Source organism: Microtus ochrogaster, chromosome 8 (assembly GCF_000317375.1).
Source record: "Microtus ochrogaster isolate Prairie Vole_2 chromosome 8, MicOch1.0, whole genome shotgun sequence".
Lineage (NCBI taxonomy): Eukaryota > Metazoa > Chordata > Mammalia > Rodentia > Cricetidae > Microtus > Microtus ochrogaster.
The window spans coordinates 27,896,988-27,918,314 of record NC_022015.1 but is presented as its reverse complement, the minus strand read 5'-3'; the positions used below and the strand labels follow the sequence as shown (position 1 = coordinate 27,918,314).

Genomic DNA, 21,327 nt, shown 5'->3' with positions numbered 1-21,327 from the left:
CTCTCTCTCTCTCTCTCTCTCTCTCTCTCACCATGGTGGCCAAGGCAAGAGCTTCTGCTGCTGAGTCCACCTTGATATCTGATATCCTTCTATTAATCCCAGTCACACATAGGTTTCCTAGCAGATCTTGTTCATTAGTGACACAGAAGTTTGGGGGTGTTTATGTGACTTTTTCCTTGTGAATGTGTTAACCCAGAGGATGCCAGGCTGGTAGGAATATATGCAAAGGGGCCCAGGTCACCATCTTCCTTTCCTGGCCATACCAACCTGCCAAGCTATCAGGTCCTTGAGCTTCTCGATCTGCCCATGAGCCTCAGGATGCTCCTGCAGGTATCGGTCTGTGAAGAAAGCCTGTGGAGACAGGGAGACCTGGTCACATGTGATAGCTGTTTACATGTGATTGCCTAGCACAGCATTGCACATAGGAGCCTTGGGAAGAGATCCATGCATAACCTAGTCCCACAGCCCTCCCATGGCACTCCTTGCACACCTAGGTTTGGACCCTCTCCAGGACCCAAGGTCAAACACAACACAGGCAGCACAGAGGCAGCAGGAGTTCAGAAAGGCCACAGCAGATCTAGATTGCTTGGTCCTATTGAGTAGCAGTGGCTATGGCTCTCTCAGCTGTATCAAAGTTTGGAAGTTCACCCTGATAGTTGTTATTCTTCTCTTCTATTGAGTCCAGTTGGATAATTATTTATCTTGAGGACACAGACATTGGCGGGAGGGTACTAACTTTTCTTCTATGGCCACAACCAGCTCACTAGGAGATCCTTCTGGTCTTGGGTTTCACAGTCTAAGTCTTTTGTGTAGGGCCAGCAAAAAAATAATTTTGGTCTTGTGGACCCCATAGGCGGCTTTGTTTAGTGTCTCAAATATGTCATTGCTGTGTCAGAGAAACTGTCAGAGGCAAGGGAAATAAATGCATGTAATCCAGTATTTGCAAAAATGGGCAGTGGGCTATGGAGGGCAGACCTGATTTAGCCTGTACCCCATGTTCTTTGGTTTCTGCCATTTTCTCTGAACTATTGTTGAAAGTCAGAAGTCCACTCAGCTCCTCCTGTGCCATCTCTTTAGGGTAGATATCTGGACTCTTGCTTATCTCCAGAACGGGATCTTTATGTTCTTAATGGCCCCAAGAGTTCTGGAAAGTGAGGGTGACTCTTCAGGATAGTTTTGGGGCCCCAGGGATAGAGTTTTGAAATGCTCAGTCCATCCCAGGTATGTCACGTGCCTTCTCATAGTTGGCAAAACCGCCCATGACAGCGGGATCCACAATGCCATTCAGGAGCATGGACAGGGGATTGATGGGCAGGCCCGGGTCATCCAGGTGCTGCTGGACCATGCTGCTGATCTTGTCATTGGTCAGCTGCATAGTCTCGATAGCATTTTCCAGTGGGCTGATCTCTACCTACAAGAAAGAGAACATGGTGGGCATCATTCCAGCTATGGCAGTGTGCCCAAGTGAGGCGGCCTCCCTGGCCTCCTGTACATTTTTTGTCTAACACCTGATTTCTGTGAAAATACAGGTATTTGGAGTTATGGAAATTCACTCTGAAATGAATAGAATATTTTATGAACGAATAGAGTTTATTCATTTCACATGAGACTATATTCCTCCTTGGACATATTTTTACAGACACGATGATTCCCATTTTATAAGCCAAACTTTGCCTTGCTATGGGACAGTGTTATTGTGTTGTTTGGTTTTATTTATGAGTGGGATTTTACCTGCATATATGTCCTGAATATATGAATAAATTCTATTCATGCACTAACATGTCTTGTGCAGATCTAAAGGACTTTAAATGGGTTTCTCATCAGATCTCAGCCTAGCTGCCCTAAATGGTCTCTGCCTTCTGTCTACCTTCGTGGCTTTGGGATGGAGAATGAAGGTCTCAGAATGGGAAGTGATCATGTCCCCAGGAGGGGCATACAAAGGGTCCTGAGGGTTCTGAGTAAGGGTGGGGAGGTCTCCATCTCAGCTCCTGTGGTGTGGAGAGATCTGGTGGAGGAGGGAAACACAAGTTCATGGAAGGGCCCCGAGCTCACATTGGCATGAGCAAAAAAGAGGGGTGGACACACAGAAGGGAAGAGCCAACTTGGCAAGATTAGCCAAGTCCTTAAGCCAAATCACCAGGTGTTTCAAGAACTCACTGTTAATTGAATGGCAGGAGCCATCTCCTGAAGTGGGATCCAACCCAGTGAAGATACAGGAACAAAAGCATATTGTAATTAGTTTTTTCTTGTTTGTTTGTCTGCTTTTGTTTTTTTTGGAGACATAATATCATATGTCGCCAAGGCTGGCTTCAAATTCAATGCACAGTTGAAAATAACACTGGAACTTCCAATCCTCCTGTGTGCTGGGATTATAGCCGTGCACTGCCACACCCAATTATGTGGTGTGGGGGATAGAACCCAAGACTTCGTGCACACAGCAGAAGCCTTCTACACCCTTGTGCTTTTATTGGATCATTTTAATATGGACAATCGTCATAAACCTAATAGTTCAGTCTTGGCAATAAACCCCATGGCATAGCTCTGCTAGCGAAGCCACCCTGTGAGGCTACCCATAAATACAAGTTCCATGTAAATAAAACTGCCCCCTAGCACTGGAGATGACTTAGTGGTCACAACAACTAGTGGCTATTCCAGAGAACCTGGGCTTGATTCTGAACATCCACATGGTGGCTCACAACTACCTGAAACTCCAATCTCACGGGATTCAACACCCTCTCTTTAGGCATCAGTAGGCATTGGACACACATGGCATACACAGGACATATATACAGGTAAAATACCCATTCATAAATAAAACCAAACAACAAAAATAACCCTGTGCCATAGCAAGGCAAAGTTTGGCTTATAAAATGGAAATTGTCGTGTCTGTAAAATTACGCCCAAGGAGGAATATATTCTCATATGAAATGAGTAAATTCTGTTCATTATTTGTCATTTAAATGGCAACAAAACTCCCAGGAAGATGTTTTGTAGGGTGTTTACATCAGTGGGAATGTACTTTACACTTCTATTTAGTTAGAAGACCTGTCAAAGCAATGCAGCTACGGGCTGACATTACTAATGCGTGAGAAGGAATGGATTTCTTGTCAGATAGCCCTGGGGGTGGCCACGCAGCTTTGGGAATAAGATGCAGGAGGCGATGAGAGATATTGATGCTCTGAGGTACGTGCAGGGTGGTGACAGGCACTGAAGGGTACGGAGCATGGAACAGGCCACAGTGAGCACAAGGCCCTTGGGGTCATGGGGGGCATGTCAAACACAACCAAAGAGGAGGGCGGGTACTTCCTTCTGAGGAGTCTCCTTACCATGAAGACAGATTTGACTTCAAACCACCTTAAAATTCCTGGCAGCTTATAGGCCGTAGTGTAGATGGTTCTCTCGATCCACATATTCTGTAAGAAGAGCCCATACAATACATGTCAGGATGGGGGTGCCAGCAGGAGGGGACTCTGTTCTGTTGGGTTTCTGTGTGAGCCCAGCATGTGGGTCTTCTAGCAGGACAAGGGCTGTGTTCACATTGGACAGGTGTGTGTGAACCCCAGGAGCCTTGTTCTATTTGACAACCATAACTCATCATCAAAGCACCATGTTTCAAGCCTATCAAACTTGTTTCTCTGCTGTTTGGCATGGAATTGTAGCGGGTGAGGAGGGGTGACATAAATACCTCAGAATGATAGGTGTTCCCTCTGAAATAAGTGTGCTTAGGAGAGGCATCCATGTGAAGTTTATGTTAGCCTTTCCCAGGGTTCAAAAGGAATTCAAAGGTACAAATGCATCAAAGACCAAGTTTCCTAAAATTGACCTCTTGACTACTGTGGAATAATCCTTTTGTGCACTGTAAAAATTTGTCACTCAAATTGGTTTAATAAAAAGCTGAATAGCCAGTAGCTATCCAGGAAGTATAGGTGGGACAACCAAACTAAGGATGCTGGGGTAAAAAAGGTCAGAGTCAGAGCAGACGCCAGAAAATGCAGAGGAAGCAGGATGTGTATAAAATGAGGTAACATGCCATGAGTCACATGGCAGAGAGTAGACAAGAAATATGGGTTAATTTAAAATGTAAGAGTTAGCTAGTAACAAGCCTGAACTATGGGATGAGCATTTATAATTAATGCTTCTGAGTAGTTACTTGGGAGCAGTTTGTGGGACTGAAACTTCCACCTACCTTCTTGTGTTTTAATAAAATCATTACTATAAACAATGTAATGATTATGTTTATATTCTATAGGAACATAGTGTGCAAAAAAGGGTGCCGTGACCCACAAGTACTGATGAGGAGTGACACACTGTTGCATCCTTTGTTCAAGGCTTCTCTTCCATTGCTATGCCTTTTCACATGTAAATTTTGTTTAGTTTTTTGAAACAGGGTCTCACATATTCCATGCGGGCCCTAACTTGGTAGGTCTTTCAGGATGAACTCGCACTTCTGATCCTAACTGCTCAGATTACATGTGGGCACCACAATACCCACTCATTTTCTGCCACACTGGGGATCAAACCTAGATTTTTGTATGTTCTAGGCAAGCATTCTACCATTCAAGGTACAGCCTCAGCCCTAGGCATATTTCAAATAGAATCATCTTCTAAAATATATTCTTCGTGAAGCTACACCTCACACATTGCAAGAAATGTTTTCAATGGAAAGAGCCTAATTCTGTGCCTCTTTAATGGTTGGTTGACAGCTTTAGCAGAGGGGCACACTATAACTTTCCAGACTTTCACCTTCTTGGGACTAACAAGTCATGGGGCCACAATAACAGAATGCTGGCCTGTCGTTTAGAATCTCTGATATTCCAGAGGAAAACAAGGAGAAAATAGGAGCTTCAGGGCCACAGGCAGATCCGCCTCCCAGGCCATGTTCCACTGCCTGGGTGCTTAGGGACTTGCTAGAGAAAGGGTAGACTTTCAGAGCCTGTCTCCTTTCTCCTTCACGTCAATATCCTTGTAAAGACCCTGGGCTTATCTTCAGCTTCATGGTCAGTTCCTAACTTGGTTGTCTCTTCCTCGACAGCCCTTGCTCCTGAAGGCTTCATCCTCTGTCAGGCTTAGAGATGCTGAGCACAGCTCTTGGCCTCAAAGGGCAGTTTTTCTAGCATTTGTCCTTGGAGTTAGAAGCCTGTAGAAGGGGCCAGGATCAGACTTCTCGCTACTATAAAACACTCTGCTCTTTTCTGGAAGCCTGAACCTCTGTCAGGCTGTGAAGGGCTAAATCCTGGGCCTTCTGAATGCTTCATCTATGCGTGAGGACCCAAATGGGGCCATCGGGGGATTTTGGGGCCATCTAGAAACAGCACAAGCTCTGAGGCTTAGCACAGCTCAAAATGTCAGGTGTCTCAGTTATTCTTAGCTCTGCTGCCAGCTCGCTGAGCGCTCTTCAGCGGTCTGCTTGGCCTCCATGTGTCTATTCCTTACAGTGTAAGAATATACATACTGCAAGAAGGGAAGTGGGCATGGGGTAGGGGGGAAGTCAATAAATCCCTGGGTACCAGGCACTGCAGAAAGAAGAACATGATTTGTGATCGTGAAAGAAATACTCAGAAAGCTATGAACTCGTCGTTAGCACGGATGGATATCCAGGTTGTGTGTGTCTAGGCGCTGACCCTAGTCACACTGTGAGGACCAGGCACTACAGGGTTGGGATGTTAGCACTGGCTGAGGAGCCCAACCTTCATCTTGAAATAAGGAGTCACCTTACTCTAAGCTCCTGTCAACACACAAGGACACTGGCCTGGGGGCTGGAGGGGACATCACTAAGGTAACTGCCAGGAGCTGTGAAGGAAACTCAGGTTTTGTCCCAAGGATTCCTGCAGAAGGAGGGTCAATATCCTTCTGCCCAAGGCAGCCCTGAAAGTAGTCTCCAAAACCTGCTTTACTTAGGTGTGCATGATAGTCACCTTTGGCTTCCTGTACCCCAAAGGCATCCTGACTACAAAAGAAAGCCATTTTAGTGGGGCTGGTTCTTGCTGTCACTCAGGGGCTCAGGTTCCCTGGCCTTAGGGGTCTAAAGAGGGATTCTGCAGGGAGGACTTCTAGTAAGAAAGGTATTAACATGTCAAACTTGTCTGATGCCTTTTAATGGTTCACTTGTTCAGTTTCAGAGAGAGAGAGAGAGAGAGAGAGAGAGAGAGAGAGAGAGAGAGAGAGAGAGAGAATGTGAATAGGTAGAGAACAGGGGTCAACCTTGGCTAGGTTCCTCTGGGTACTGGTCACCTTGCTTTGTGACACAGGATCCCTTATTGAGACCCAGGGCTTGCCTAGTAAGTTAGAGTGGCTGACCAGTGAGCTCCAGGGACCTATCTTATGCCGTCACCCCAATGTTGGGATTATAAACCTTTTGGACATGGGTTCTGGGATTTGAACTCAGGTCCTCATGCTTGTAAGGCAAGCACTTTACTGACTGAGCCATCTCCCCAGCCCTGCATGTGTTACTATTTCCAAGGCCAATGTGATGGCTACAAAAAGGAAGAAGTATCAGGCAGGGTCTGGAGCCCTGATTGGTTGTCATGACCAGGGAGACAGTCAGGGAGATGACTGGGTTCAGGTTAGAGACGCATGGCATGGCCCCACAGATGTCAGTCCAGTATGTGTGATAAACTCCAGGGAGGCCTGGTGGTGGCTTCACCTCACTGCCATTGTCACCCAAGGCCAAATAAACCTCTGGCATTCTGAGCATTGAGAGCCACTGCAAGGGAACACCCAGTGCCCTGATGCCGTTGGTCCACTATTAAATGTCTCTGCTCTCTCACTAATAGGCTCTATGAAGTGCTACTAGCTTTCCGCAGCCTGGAGTATAATGCGTAGGATGTCTGCATAGGAGGCACGGAGACATTTAACACTGTCCGTGGTGGCCTGGTGGGGATGTGCTCTCCAGGTCCTTCTGTGGCTGGGAGAACAGTTGAGGCATTCTGAGTTTTGTTACAATGTTGTAGATGTTGCTGTTTTTTTTAATTACCGCGAATTCATTGTCTGGGTTTTTCTCCCCTTTGCGGATGGGTCGAGAATATTCAAATCGCTGGACTTCATTCACCCGGTAAAAACTGTAGAGAGAGAAAACGTAAGATTTTTAACCAGCAAGCCGCTTGGTTTTAGACGGAGGTGGGGGGTCTGCAGGGTTGGCCTCACAATACGGCAGCACCACATCTCAGGAAGTGTCCCCAACCTTGACCTAAAGCTATGGCCTTGGCCCACTCTCCGTCTGGCCCTGAAGGGAGACGGTGACAGCACAAAGACTGACTGGAGACTTTTACCTCCTTTTTGTCTCCGCCCGTGCTCAGGGGAGAAGAGATGCAGAGGAAGGGATGCAGGCAGGTGGACCTGGCAAAAGCTTGGGAAGGAGAGAAAAAGGGCCTGTGGATTCAACAGGTGTGCTCACTATGGCAAAAATCAGTAATGTGTTATTTTAGTGATGTGTGTGTGTGTGTGTGTGTGTGTGTGTGTGTGTGTGTGTGAAGAGACAGAGAGAGGAGAGAGAGAGAGAGAGACAGAGAGAGGAGAGAGGGGGGGGAGGGAGAGAGAGAGATTCATTATGTAGTCCTGGTTGATCTGTACTTTGCTATGTAGACCAAGCTGGACTTGAAGTCACAGAGATCCACCTGCCTCTGTCCCAGCTAGCAGAATAATGTGACAGTTAAGTTTATATAAATTGAAGATATGTTATCTCTTAAAAAGAAAGATGTCATGCACTCTGGTTTCAGACTTTTGAGATAGAGATTCAGCAGATTCCAGAGTGGTGTGCAGGGCCATAAACAGCCTGTTGTCTCTCTTCCTTAGGAGATGAGCTTGTGCTTGTGAAGGGTGTGTGTGTGTGTGTGTGTGTGTATGTGTGTGTGTGTGAATGTACACAGTGCCATCTGAGAAGCACTGTGAACCCTCTATTTCTGTGAACAAACTCGCTACAAACAGGCAGTTCTGCTGTTTCCGTGACCGCTAGGATGAAAGGCTAAAGGGCCATGGAGCAACAGGATGCGGAACAAACAGACCAGAGGCAGAGCAGGCATCAAAGAGGCTGCAGCCCCCAGCTGGGCAGAGATCAAATAAAGAACTCTCCACATCAAAGAGCCACTGGGGAGGCTGACTCTACAGAGCTACCCAGTGCAGCGGGTGCAGTTCACCCCACTGGGATAAGTGCGTTTTAAATACCACAGCATGACCCTGTCTGTGTGTTCACGCGTGTGGAGAGGTGAACATGTACATGTGGAGGTCAGAGGACAACCCCGGGAATGGTCCTTTGGGCACCTTCCAATCTTTGTTTGAGACAAGGTCTCTCAATAGCCAGGAATTTTGCTAAATAGGCTCTATTGGCAAAACAGGAAGTTTATGGGGATTTTCCTGTCTTTGCTTCCAGTCTTGCTATTGCTGGGTTAAAGCCTGAAGCATTCTACCTGGTGGCTTTTGTTTTCTGTTTTTTTAAGTGTGAGTCTGGGGTATTGAACTGGGTCTTCAGGCTGGCAAGGCAGGTGCTTTACCAATGATTCATTCCTCTAACCCTAGGGCCAGAGGTTTTCACTTTGCATCTCATGGGGAGCAAATACTGTGATCTCTGTTCATAAAAGGCAGCGAGCCCACATCTGCAGAGAATAGGGCCAGGGAGGGGTTTGCACACTATTGGGGAGTCTACTCTGAACGTGTGATCTCTAAGGAGAACAAAGGCTACATTTTCTCTTCCAGGATTCATCTTCCTAAACACTGCGGAAGGAATCCTCTGTGCACGCCTCTAATTACTTTCCTTCCCTTTTGTGGGTACCAGAAATCATTACTTTCCCTTGTTCTTAGGAGAGGGTAGAAAAAAAATCATCTGAGAAGTTCTTCAAAGGTTAAAGTTCACATGTTAAAAAGGTAGAGCCCTGAGCAAGAGACACGTTGTTAGCATCTTGCCACCTCCCATTGGTAAGAAAGATGGCATGGTTACCTTACAATCTGTTCAGACACTGGCCGGTGAAATTTCGGGGGCAAATCTAGCTTGGGCTTCACTGTGAAGCACTGGATATCTGAGGGCGGAGAGTTAAGGACCACATGACAGCACACACGACAACCAGAAGAAGCCCTGAGATCCGAAAGCACAGTACATCAACTGTTCCCAGGAACGGCCCTCCTGTTGTCTTAAAGGATACACTGGCCGGGAGAAGTCTTGATGTCATCGCCTGGTGGAGATGTTGTCTTCATTTTCTCCGCATTGGGAAACTGAGTTAGTAGCCGGGCTTCAAAATCTTCGCGTCGCTCGTATTCTTTTCCTCGGTAAATGAACACTTTCCCCTGGAAACAACGACTTCTGTTAAACACCACCACAGGTGAGGGACCAAGGACAGCTCACACACAGGGGCGCGGTATTCAAAACGTCTTTGGCAGTTTTGATTTTCCCTTTTGAAGTCTGCATTGAAGAATAACCCGCAGCTGCATTCTCTAATCAAGGGTACCCAAATACATATGGCTGAGCACTCCCCCACGAGCTTCGTTCTTAGCGATAACAACCAATTAGAAAACTATGGAGGAGGCCAACAAGATGGCTCACTAGGTAGAGGCACTTGTAGCCAAGCCTGGGAACCTAAGCTCGATCCCTGGGACCCACATGGTGCAAGGAGAAATGCCTCCCAAGAGTGATTATTGAAAGCTGAATCCGCCCACAGAACTGTGACCATTCTAGGGGTCATTTAACCTCTCCTTTCTTTTCTCCTCTTCCTCCTCTTCTTCCTCTCTCTCTCTCTCTCTCTCTCTCTCTCTCTCTCTCTCTCTCTCTCTCTCCAGGGTCTCTCTATCATGTGTCTCTGGTTGTTCTGGAACTCACTACGTAGAACAGACTGACCTCAAACTCATAGAGAGCCACCTGCCTCTGCCTCCAAAACCCTGGGATTAAAGGCGTGTGCCTCCAAACCTGTCAGCCTCAACTTTCATTTCCAAGGAAGCAATAAGGATTCTTATGGGGGGGGGGTGTCTTCCACCTCAGCCAACCTGGATAACTAGCTATAGAGTAACCCAGACCCCCCGCCCCGAGCTTCTGTGTCCTACTCTCTCCGTCTTCCCCAGTAACCTCCCCAGAATCTGTTGTTATCCTGTCAAGAGAGCTTTTATTTTTTTTTAAAGTCTTTATTTTATTTATTTATTTATTTATTTATTTATTTATTTATTTATTTATTATGTATACAATATTCTGTCTGTATGCCTGAAGGCCAGAAGAGGGCGCCAGACCTCTTTACAGATGGTTGTGAGCCACCATGTGGTTGCTGGGAATTGAACTCAGGACCTTTAGAAGAGCAGGCAATGCTCTTAACCACTGAGCCATCTCTCCAGCCCCGAGAGCTTTTATTTTGTTGTGAAAAAAGCATCAACTCTGGTCATATATTTGAGACTTATCATCTTGTGGGAATACCCATGTACATGTAAAACTAATTAATTTTTAAGCTTCTCTCATATGAATTGCGTTTCAATTGAGTTCCCAGGCCCAGCAAAGAACCTCAGTGAGAATCTAGTGGCCAGCAGCAGCTGCCTCTCCCCTGTAGCTCTCATTAAGTCCTCTTTCTCCTGCTCCAAAGAATCCAGCTCTGCAGGGGAACAAGGGGTCTGCAGAGTGGTACTGGACTCCTGGGTGTCATATGGAGATCAGCAGAGATGGCGGAAAAAGGAACCAGACCAAAATGGGAAGACTCTAGAGCTCCCAGCCTCCCTGAAACCTGGAGGCTGGACTTCTGGCCAGCAGGAGGAGCTCTGTATGAGCCTTACTCAACAATGATAAAGTCTACACAACCCTTAGGACTGATTTTTGTCATTTCTAAGTAACATTCTCCAATCTAGGTTTCACTGGAAGCGGTTCCCAAAGCCAGTTAAATCTGGTGTGGGCTTAGGTGGACGGGCACTCCCCCTTACACGGGCTGCACTGTGGGACCTTCTCTATGTAGGTTCGAGGCAGGCAGTCACTCTACATACGTCTGGAAGGAAGAGTGTTGAGACATATAGCAGATCTCTTCGAGGATCAGAGGTGTGCGGATGGCCGCTGAGTCACAAACAGGTGTCAGCGGTTAGAACATAACACTGCTGCTGTCATTTGAAGGCTGCTGCCTCTTCCACCTGCCTAGTCCTCTCTTGGTTGCTTCTGTCTAATCAGAAGCTTCTCTGCATTAGCTAGTCGTGCTACTGCACCCGTGGCTTATTATTGGCTGTCCACGGACAGGCATAGGTTGTTGGCAGTGAGAGGAAGCGGGGACAGAAAAAGACAGGTATAGCATTTTGCTACACATTCTTAGACCTGTGTTGACTAAGTTGTAAACCAAAACCTAACTAATTGACGTTTTCACAGAGATAAGTGGAGACTCCTAGGTCATGCAATTAACTACCCCTGCTGTGGCCAGGATGCCCTTGTCTCCCTTCTACCCTTTACACACTGAACTAGAGTCCCCAAGGCAATGGTAACTGAGCGGATATGGGCATTGGGAAGGAACTGGATCCACAAAGGTCTCCAGAAGTTTTTTCTCTACCATCCTACAGGGCCTCATCAGAGAGGGAATCTTCTGACCCCTTGAGCCTGGACTTCCCAGCCTCCAGGTCTGTGAGCAATGCATTTTGTTAGTCACCCTGTCTGTTATAACAGTCCAAACAGGTGTGAATAATCCCCCTTTCAGATCCCAATTTACTGGGCACTTTAACAAATTACTAAGGAAGTAACAGTTTAAGGTTTGGATCCCCCCACCACCACCACCACCCCGCTTTGTACTTAGGTATGGCTTGATGTATCATTATGGAAGAAACAAATGCCCTATTTTTTTCTCTGGTAGAAAAATGTCAAGCAGAAAGCAAAGTAATATGTAGTCTTAATTAGAAATATAAATACAGAGTCTGGGCCTCCTGTGAGGCCCTGGGAAGCCAGACATCTCAGGAAGGCACAGATTTACTAGAAAGCAGGCCACTCAGAAAGTAGGATGCATTTATTAAGCTTTACCCTCGAAGAAGGCACAATAATAAAAATACATAAAGGCTTTAATAGAAAAACACTAGAGTTATAGATGAAAACACTAATAGTATTTTCCAGAAACGTCCATTACTTTGCATTCTGCAGTCGTCCCTCCAACCAGGAAAACAGGGCGGGGGAGAACATACATACAGCCAAAGATATTTATTCCTTGTGAGAATTATAAATATTAATAAGAATGCAAAAAAGCAACGAGCTCGATTTATGGGGAAAAACAGTGCCAAGGGGATGGCGAGATAGCTCAGCGTCTGCTCTCCTGGCAGCGTGAAGTTGCTAAACATTCCGCCCACTTTTTGGTAACTGGTAATGTCATTGTCAGACTGACCCCTGCCAGGCGATCTGTGAAGCGTAATGAATATATTGCTACAGCCAGGCAGAGTCATTCAGGTGTGTCGGGAAAGGCAGCTCAGCATTAATCAAGCATGTTAAACTCTTTATTCTTACTTCACATTTTGTCCTTTGATGGTGGAAGTGACCCAGGATGGTCCCTGGAGCCTGCAGGACCAGTGCTCTAGACTGGATTGCAGCACGCCTCCCTGGGGGCATTCGTTACACACTCGGGCAGGCTGCTGCTTTGCTGTTGGAGTTATAGGTAACTATATTCATGGTTGGTGGCTGCCGTATCGCAGGGGGATTCCGTTCCTGGGGCCTAGACTCTAACACTCTATGAGCATGAGTGTGCCTGGTCCTCTTCTGAAAAGAGGAAAGGCAGAGATGCAGTTATAAGCCAGGCACAAAGGAAGCAAGATGAGAATGCTTTACTGAGAAAAGGTACCAGGCCACATGGCAAAACAGAGACACAAATTATGGGTTAATTTAAGGTGTCAGAGCTAGTTAGTAATATGCCTGAGCAATAGGCCAAACAGTTTATAATTAATAAAAGCCTCTGTGTGTTTCTTTGGGACTGAACGGCTGTGGGACCAGGAGGGACAGAAACTTCTGTCAACACATAACTGCTGTGCCATCTTTCCAGACCCTAAGTTCTAGTTGTGGAAGTTGAGGAAATTCTGGAACAAGACGGTGGTGATGGTTTCTGTGAATGTGTGCTTATGCCACCAAAATGCACAACTAAAATGCCCAAACAGTAAATTATATTATGTGTGTTTATGTGTATGCATGTTCATGTGTGTATGTGTACATGCATACCATAGAGTACGCGCATACCATAGAGTACATGCATACCATAGAGTACATGCATACCATAGAGTGCATGTGAAGGTGAGAGGAGTCTTGGGTGTTGGTCAGTGACCTGGACCTTGTTGAGGTGGGGTCCCTTTGTTGTTTGCTGCTGAAGAATATACCAAACTAACTAGTCATTAGCTTCCAGAGGGTCTCCCATCTCCATCTCTTATCTTTTGGTAGGAGTGCTGGCATTATAGGTGAGTGCCATTGAGTCTGGCTTTATGTAGGTTCTGGGGATCTGGATTTAAGTATTCACACTTGTGGCAATTGCTTTGTCCGAGGAGCCATCTCCCAAGGTTGCTATGTATACTTTGACACAATTAAACACACATAAATCTCTGAGGAGAATTCTCTCATGAATTAAAAAAACATCACACAAAAAGTATATATGCATCCAGAGTTCTCATATAATTAAAGAAAATATTCTTGGTCTCTCTCTGGCACCCTAGAGTCAGCAAATGACTTTGCTGGGTGAGACACCAAGACTGTTGAGTGAGTGATGCTCACTCAGAACAAGAAGACTCAGACTCACCCGGAGGAACGAAGGGAATCCTTGCCCGTAGTAGCCAACAGCAAAATAGTCCGGCTTGGGTCTTATTACCTTGACAATGTTCTCATAAAACTGCGCCTGCTTTTTCTGGAAAGAAAAATGAAAACTCATTTCAGGGCTGAGCAGAGCATTGGCGCCTTCACCCTTCAGGATTCTTCTTGGGGACCTGAGGCCGGTACCTAGGAGAATCTGGTAGTTTTGACATGAGTTTTCATACTGTCCGGCAAGGTACCCCTAAAGCTTTGGTCACTTGTTGTGACTTGGGGGTATTTTCAATAATCCAAGAGGATGATTTTCTTGCACTTTTAGTGTTTGTTTGCTTGTTTTTAAAGGATACAGGTCAGATGCTGGGAGAATCTGAAGGACAGAATTGTTGTGCTCTAAATTACAGACAAACAACCCATCATAAATGTGGTCCCCTGCACACAAAAAAGGCACAGCTGAGGAGGCGGCCCTGGGATGATAGGATGCCCTGGCATGACAAGGTTCTGGCCACCACCTGTCTGCCTCCTCTTGTGGAAAAGGTGGTGACTTTAAACCCATTGAAACTCTCAGAGACTCTGAACCGTCAGGACCCCTGCACCTAGGATGTCAGCACTTGTTATGCATCTCAATGGGCGCTTTAACACCAAGGCCTACTTAAAAATAAAAAGCAAATGCTCCTGGGCTCCCATCACCCCGCAGATAAAGGAGAACTATTTCCCAAGATAACAAAGAGGGAGCAGGTCAAAGCCCAGAGAATATCCGCCGTGGATTGAATGCAAAGCCTGAAATGAGAAAATCTAGGGGAAAAAAAACATAACCAAAGCGAAGGCCTACCAGCAATTCACTCAGCTGTTCATAATCAAACATCTCCGTTTCGTACTGCTCTGCAAGTTCCTTGCCCAGGGCGATGGCCTCCTCCCACATCTGCGAGTGACAGAGATAAAACAGAGAGACCCAAGCATGAATCATGCATCCAGCCGAACAGCGGCATCATTATTCACAATGAGACCTCCAGAAATTCGCTAGATTAACAGACACTGCGGGGGATCATGCAGGAAGCAGACAAGTGTTTTCTAGAGGTTCTGGGCTTTAGCTCAGGACTGGCGGTCTTGACTAACGCACTCGACCCCGGGGCTCATCCATCACACCAGCTCTCCCCACAGCATGGCGGGCTGCTGCCCATCATCACCTGTCCTCGCTCTCCTGCTGCCAGTAATGGCTGCCAAGGACCATCTGTCAGGGCAGCCTCAGAGCCCAGGGAAGAGACACCTCAGGGTGAAGACACATTGCTAGAAACATCTACTATGTGGTCACTTCCCAAATGTTCCCACTGCATAGCTATCATGTTCCAGAAAGCATGCTGCCAGAAATGCCCATCCAAAGCTTCAGAATGCTTGCTTTTTGCAGATGGCAATCCTGCCAGTATTTGAAAAGTGACTTCCTATGGCAAATAGTTTGAGGTGCTTCTCCAAGTAACTTACTTTTAAAAGCACATATAAACTTTTACTTATTTTACTTTTTATTGTGTGTGTACACATGTGCATGTGTGCATACGTGCGCACACAGACACAGACACACACACACACACACAAACATGAATACCAGTGCCCTCTGAGGGTGATGAAGCCCACTAAAGCTGGAGTTATAAGATGTTGTGAGGTGCGCAGTGTGGATGCTGGGAACTGAACTTGGAAGAGCCATCTCTTCAGCCGCTTATCATCACCATGACAGCATTTATTTTTCAAAATGTGGATAAACTTTGGACACACAGTAGTTATTTCCCCATGGGAAAGGCAAACTAGGTGGATTGAGAAGCATGGTGGCATTCGGATGTGGAAGCTCCCCTAAGATGCCTCCCAGTTGCTGCCAACTCTCCTCTCCTTTGGGCTTCAGTGACCCAGAACTTTCTCTGGCATATTAAAACTGGAACATGCTTGCCTTCCCACCCTGATGGTATTCCCCCAAGAGCAAGGGCTGGGTGTCACTCATATGAAACCTGAGGATGTTTACCACCTGCTCCTCAAGGCTCAATACACAGAACTGAACGCTGACAGGAAACGGCAAAGTTCAGGCAGTTCTCACCAAAATGCAGCCTCAAATGTCTACATTTCCACAGCGCTGTTGTTCCCAAGAGTTCACAGCCCTACTCCTCATGGGAGATGCTCATTCCTGCCCACTGGGGGCAACCCCTCCTTGACAAGGGCATAGATAAGTGGGTCTTAACCCCTTTGGGGATCACATACCAGACATCTTGCATATCAGATATTTACATTATGAGTCATAACAGTAGCAAAATTACAGTTATGAAGTAGCAACAAATTAATTTTATGGTTGGGGTCACCACAATGTGAAGAACTGCGCTAAAGGATCACAGAATTAGGAAGGTCGAGAACCACTGGCGTAGATGATCATGGTGGGAGCGAAATAAAAGTGGGGCCTTTTAACAGCATCTAGATAATGCTGTCCATGATGTACAGCCAGTCAGCCGTGCTCCCTGGTTCAAGCTCTCCAACCACCTGGTAGGGGAGTATCATTTCCAGGCTGCAGACAGAGAAGCTGTAGATCAGAGAGGGAAGGAGCTTGCTCAAGGTAACACAGCAGATGCATGGTAGACTTGCATTCTCCAGCACTTCCAGGGCTGTGGCTCAGCACACTCCTGGCACAGAGCCCGGCATACTGTCTGCTAGAATGGGCCCACCACAGGCTTTGGGTATTAGCTACTCATTCCACTAACTGAAGGGCACTTCTATACTTACATCCCTCAGAGACACGCTTTTTATACCCATTATTTTTATAAACTGTCCCCTTTGCTCCACTGTGGGTTTTGAGACAGCATCTCATAGGTTCCCAGGCTAGCCTCCAATATAGCTCCATATAGCTCAGGATGACGTTGAACTCTTGAGTCTTCGGCCTCCACCTTCCAAGTGCAGTGGATGGTAGGAGTAGGCATTTATGCTCAATACCACTTGGTATTCTTGATGAATAAAAAAAGATGGGGCTCAGAATCAATGGTTGTAGTTTGAATAGTTTGAAAAGCAAAGTCTAAGTGTGTGGCTTGTGAGTTTCAGATAGAGGGAGACCTGCCTGAAGCAGGGTCTAGAAGGGGACAGGGACGCGGGGTCAAGGGTCAGCACTTCGTGCCTGTTCCCTTCGGTCCACGCTATCTCATATTCTCTGTGTATCCACATCTCCCTCTTTAGACTTCCAACATCCTCTTCTGGAGCCTGAGCTCACATTCCCTACAGAGCACCCTCCCCTGTAATGTTTCTTTTAGGCACCAGTGACCCCTACCTCCCTAAGCATATTTCCACTTCAAAGACAACACTCTCTTTTCCCCTAGATCTCCTTCTGCAAGCTAACACACCTTCTCTGAGCTGCTCAGAGTTTTCAGACTTCTAATTCATTCCCGACCAAAAGCTTAATCTGTCTTGATCCTAAATGACAGATGAGGTGCTTTAGATACATAGCCAAGTAATTGTTTTTAAAAGAAATATAGGTCTCGAGTAAATATCTTATCCTGTTCACCCTGAGGTCTCGCGGCTGTGTTTTCGATCAGATTTTCTATAAATACACAACCCCTTTCCATGCCCCTCCACTTGTGTTAAAGGATTCCACACTGGGCAGATTTCCATCTATCTTTAATTGGACCAGGGCTCTACAGGGAGTGTGGGCAGTTCAGACTTCCAAAGCGAATGCCTAGGAAAATATGTCAGCGTCACAGAGGAAGCAGATTCAATATGATCTAGATTTAGATTGTCTAAGCACAAGAATCACTTTGACCTTTGGTGACTGAACCCGGGCTCAGCTCCATTCTTACAAGAGCTACAGGCTTAGCAGGCTTGAACAGCTCCAAATGAAAATGCCTGGGTTCGCAGACAACTTCATTTTCTGATCTGAGGTCTGTAATCCAGTTCACGGCATCTAGGGAATTGTTAGCTACTGCCTGGAGGGGCTCTTTGGCCTCTGTGCTCTTCACACTGGACAGGTTCTTTCCTCTTCCTGAGATGGTAATCGTTACTGTCTTCCTGGACCTTGGTTTCAGAATCTCTCATTTCTTCAAGCCCCGCCTGCAGAAATCTCTCTTTTTTGATGAAACACCTTCCTCATTGCCATGACAGTGGCAGCAGAGGGGGCTGGGGAGCCGGTGCCAGAAGGAAAGTGGGTGGCAGCCACAGAAGATGACCTGCGTTCAATTCCCAGAACCCACACATAAAGTCAAGCATGGGACTTGAAAGACAGCTCAGCAGGTAAGAGCACTTGATGTGCAAGCAGGAGGAGCCGGGTTCAAATCCCCAGCATTCATGTAGAAGAGCATGGCATGGTCTCACACAACTGTAACTCCGGCTCTGTGACAGGACAGAGTCAGGCTTTGATGACTGCCATCTAGCTTTAAGTTACTTGGGCGATCTTGTCTCATGGGAATAAGGGGGAAAGCAACAGAGTGAAACCTCACACACACCCAAAAGTGGTGGCAGAGAATATAACAGGCATTGACTTCTCATTGGCAGGCATGAAGTGGCTGACAAGGAGGCAGACCCTCCAGGGTGGTGGAGCGGCAGCAGATGGAGAGACAAGTGTCACCGGAGATAGAAGGCCCTTCATCCTTCACATGGCTGACTCGCCAGGACTCCCACGGGTGACTCTGGTTTCGTGCACTCACCAGCTGTGCCCGGCTCACTCGCAAAGAAGTTTTATGTGAAGCTTGACTTTCGGCCATTTTTCTACCGCTCATCCGTTTTCCCTGGCAGTTACTGGGAAGAGTCACACTCAATTACCTCCTGAATTTCCAGAGTCCCACACAGCTTTCTGGTGTTTAATGGATGAGGATCAATGGCGTGGAAGAGGCCACAGTTTTGCTTGAGGTCCCTCTGTACCGGAGGGACCAAGTGGCCCAGGACCAGCAGGAGGCCTTCATGCTCAGTGAGCATCTGTCTAGTCCCCAAAGCTGAACAAGGGACCATTTGCACGCGTGAAATAGATCTACCCATGTCCAGCTGTGCACCAAACTCAAGAAAGGCTTTGCTATTTATTCAGTCTTAGGGGAGTTTAATGCTAGCCATGGATCCCTTGAGTCTAACTCTTTGTCTGTGTACAACAGGGTGCAAAGGGGCCTGGGGCACACAGTAGGCTGGCTAGTGGAAAAACTTCCCTGCGTTCCTACAGGTTAAAGCACAGTAGCATTGTTCTTGGCCCTAATGCTTTAACAAAAAAAGCGTTCCCTTTAATAGCATCAAATCACAAAGAACCCAAGCGACCTGAACACTCAACACGGGTTTGGTCCGATGAGACAAACTCGGGCTCACCCTGAGAGCCTGCAAAGCCTGGGCATGAACTTATGGCAGGGTTCCACAAGGCTTACCCATGGCCTTCAAAGAGGGGACATCACAGGATGTGAAAGCATCAGCCTACTTAGAAATAATATCCGACCACCTCACCAAAAATGGAAACATATCTCCAAACTCCTATTTACAGCTCACAAGACAAGGCAGGCTGCATGTGCTTTCTCTCCTCCCTCTCCAAGGATGGCACAAGGTAAAGTGTGAACTTCATCAATGAGAAACAGACCTCTAGTTGGAAATAGCCACAGTCTCCACACATCGTCTGGGCCATAGGTTATGTATTATCTTAGTTAATGGCCGATGGGGGTCTGGCCTTCAGAGACTCGGAGTCACAGCCTCCTGGGCTAGGAGTGGCACCCATCCTCTAAATTCTCCCAATAGCGTGGCTGCTATTTTCAACTCTTGTCCTCCACAGAGAAGCCTGGTAATTTTCAGTGAAGTACTCGGATTAAGGGCTTTATTGAAAATTACTAGGCCTCAGCCAAACACAATAAGACAGACAATTTGGAGCAGCTCAGAAAAGAGCACTCGCCTCCCCAATAAAGCTGAACAGAGAGGGTTTTGCAGGGAGAGGCCTAGGTGGGTGAAAACGGAGTGGGAAAGGGGTCTGCAGTAATTGTTGGGCCGAGGAAGGAAGAAATGTTGGAGAATAAAAACTAGAGTGAATAGAAATGACATTTTGTGGAGAGAAAGGAAGAGATTAAGATGCCAAGAGCTAGGCTGAAAGTCATTCAAAACTGTAAAGAACGGAAGAAAAGCAAAACTAGGGTAGCAATTTTGTTTGGGAGAAACATGGGAAGCTAGCAGGTCATAATTTACTGGCCAGAGCGCCCAATATAAAAGGGTGAAAACTCCTACTGACCTTGCTGGTGTCATGGTGTAAGGCAAAGACGGAAGCTTTTTCTGACTCCACTCTCAACCTAGCCTGACTGCCAAAGCTTCCCCCGCACACAGGATGCAGCTATGGACCCGAGAATGGGGCCTTCCTCTTGGCCAACCAGCAACACACTGGTACAAGTCACACTGCCTGGGATGGTCCAGACCCACCTTCCCCTGGGTTATTACCCAAAGCCCCAACAGTGCATAGCTCAAGGGTTTACTCCACGTTCATATAGTAAGCACAGAGTGAAGATTTCCTTCAGTGCAAGGAAAACCAGACCAAAGGAGACAAATTATATCCATGGGGCTGTGCTTCAACCATGGTTTGGTGAGACTGAGGTATCATTTAGCTTCAATCTTATCAACCTATAAAAAATAATTTTAAAATATTTTTGTGATATTTTATCTCCTTTATTTATGCACACATATGCACACAAATGAATAAGTGTAATAAAAATTTTAAACGCATTTCTAAGGGCAAGATCAAACAAAGCTGAGGTTTAAATGGTTATATGCATGCATGCGCACATGCTCAGACATGAGCATGGTTGGGCCTGGCTATGAGTGCAGATGGCAAATCTCATCTGGGTCAGGTCCTCCTGCCTGCTTGTCTGCTCGCCCACCCAACAAGCTGCTGCCATCACTCAGACTGAAGGTGGCTGCTTTTATCAGACAAATAGGACTCTGTGTAGAAATGGCCAACCCTTCTCTTGTAAGGATCCACCTTTGTCCCATTAGCATCCTCTTCTGTGAGGGAATGTGGGGCTGGGGGTGGGACAAGTCTAGTCCAAGACTCAGGATGGAGAAGAGTGCTAACAGCACGCATGGCTAGGACACTCATGGGGGACTGAAGGGGCAGTGTAGTGATATTTCATTGGTATTTTAATAAATAAAGCTCGCCTGAAGTTCAGAGAGTAAAAGACCCACACTAGTTTGCCACAGAAACTGGGCAGTAGTGGTACATGCCTTAATCCCAGCGCTAGAGAGGAATATATAAGACAGGAAGAGACAGCTCTCAGACACAGTCTCATTCTGAGATTCCTGGAGGCAGGATCGCCATTTCAGACTGAGGTAGAGGTAAGAGCCAGTGGCTGGCTGTTTTGCTTTTCCGACCTTCAGGTTTAACCCCAATTTCTGTCTCTGGGTTTTTATTCATTGTGCTACAGGGCAGAGCTGATTCTGACAGGGTGTCAGGTATGGGGAAGAAGGGTTATGCATTTGAGGCCTCCCTGAGACTCAGCGATTGGCTTGAGAAGCGAGGTCATGCAATTGTATGAATGTCATGGCACACCGAAGTGATGGAGCCTTTTCAATCCCAAGGTGTTCACTACCCCAGCAGTGGCCAGAGGGGACTCAGCTGAGAAAAGTGACTGTGTTGGGGACACTCTGGAGTACTGGGGTGTATGGCAGGGGGA

The 21,327-nt window shown here is 46.7% G+C and overlaps 1 protein-coding gene across 2 annotated transcripts in view; it reads right to left on the bottom strand.

Annotated features, from left to right (window-relative positions):
* Positions 1–21,327, bottom strand: part of Dock1 (dedicator of cytokinesis 1) — a 503,376-nt gene that overhangs the window by 26,790 nt on the left and 455,259 nt on the right. For both annotated transcript variants that reach the window (XM_013347890.2, XM_005351416.3), the window contains exons 39-46: positions 14,529–14,618; positions 13,692–13,796; positions 9,132–9,273; positions 8,930–9,008; positions 6,974–7,058; positions 3,327–3,413; positions 1,235–1,411; positions 268–351 (exon numbers count right to left, since the gene is read on the bottom strand). In XM_013347890.2, the coding sequence (XP_013203344.1) occupies positions 268–351; positions 1,235–1,411; positions 3,327–3,413; positions 6,974–7,058; positions 8,930–9,008; positions 9,132–9,273; positions 13,692–13,796; positions 14,529–14,618 (849 nt within the window). The remainder of the gene's footprint in view (positions 1–267; positions 352–1,234; positions 1,412–3,326; positions 3,414–6,973; positions 7,059–8,929; positions 9,009–9,131; positions 9,274–13,691; positions 13,797–14,528; positions 14,619–21,327) is intronic.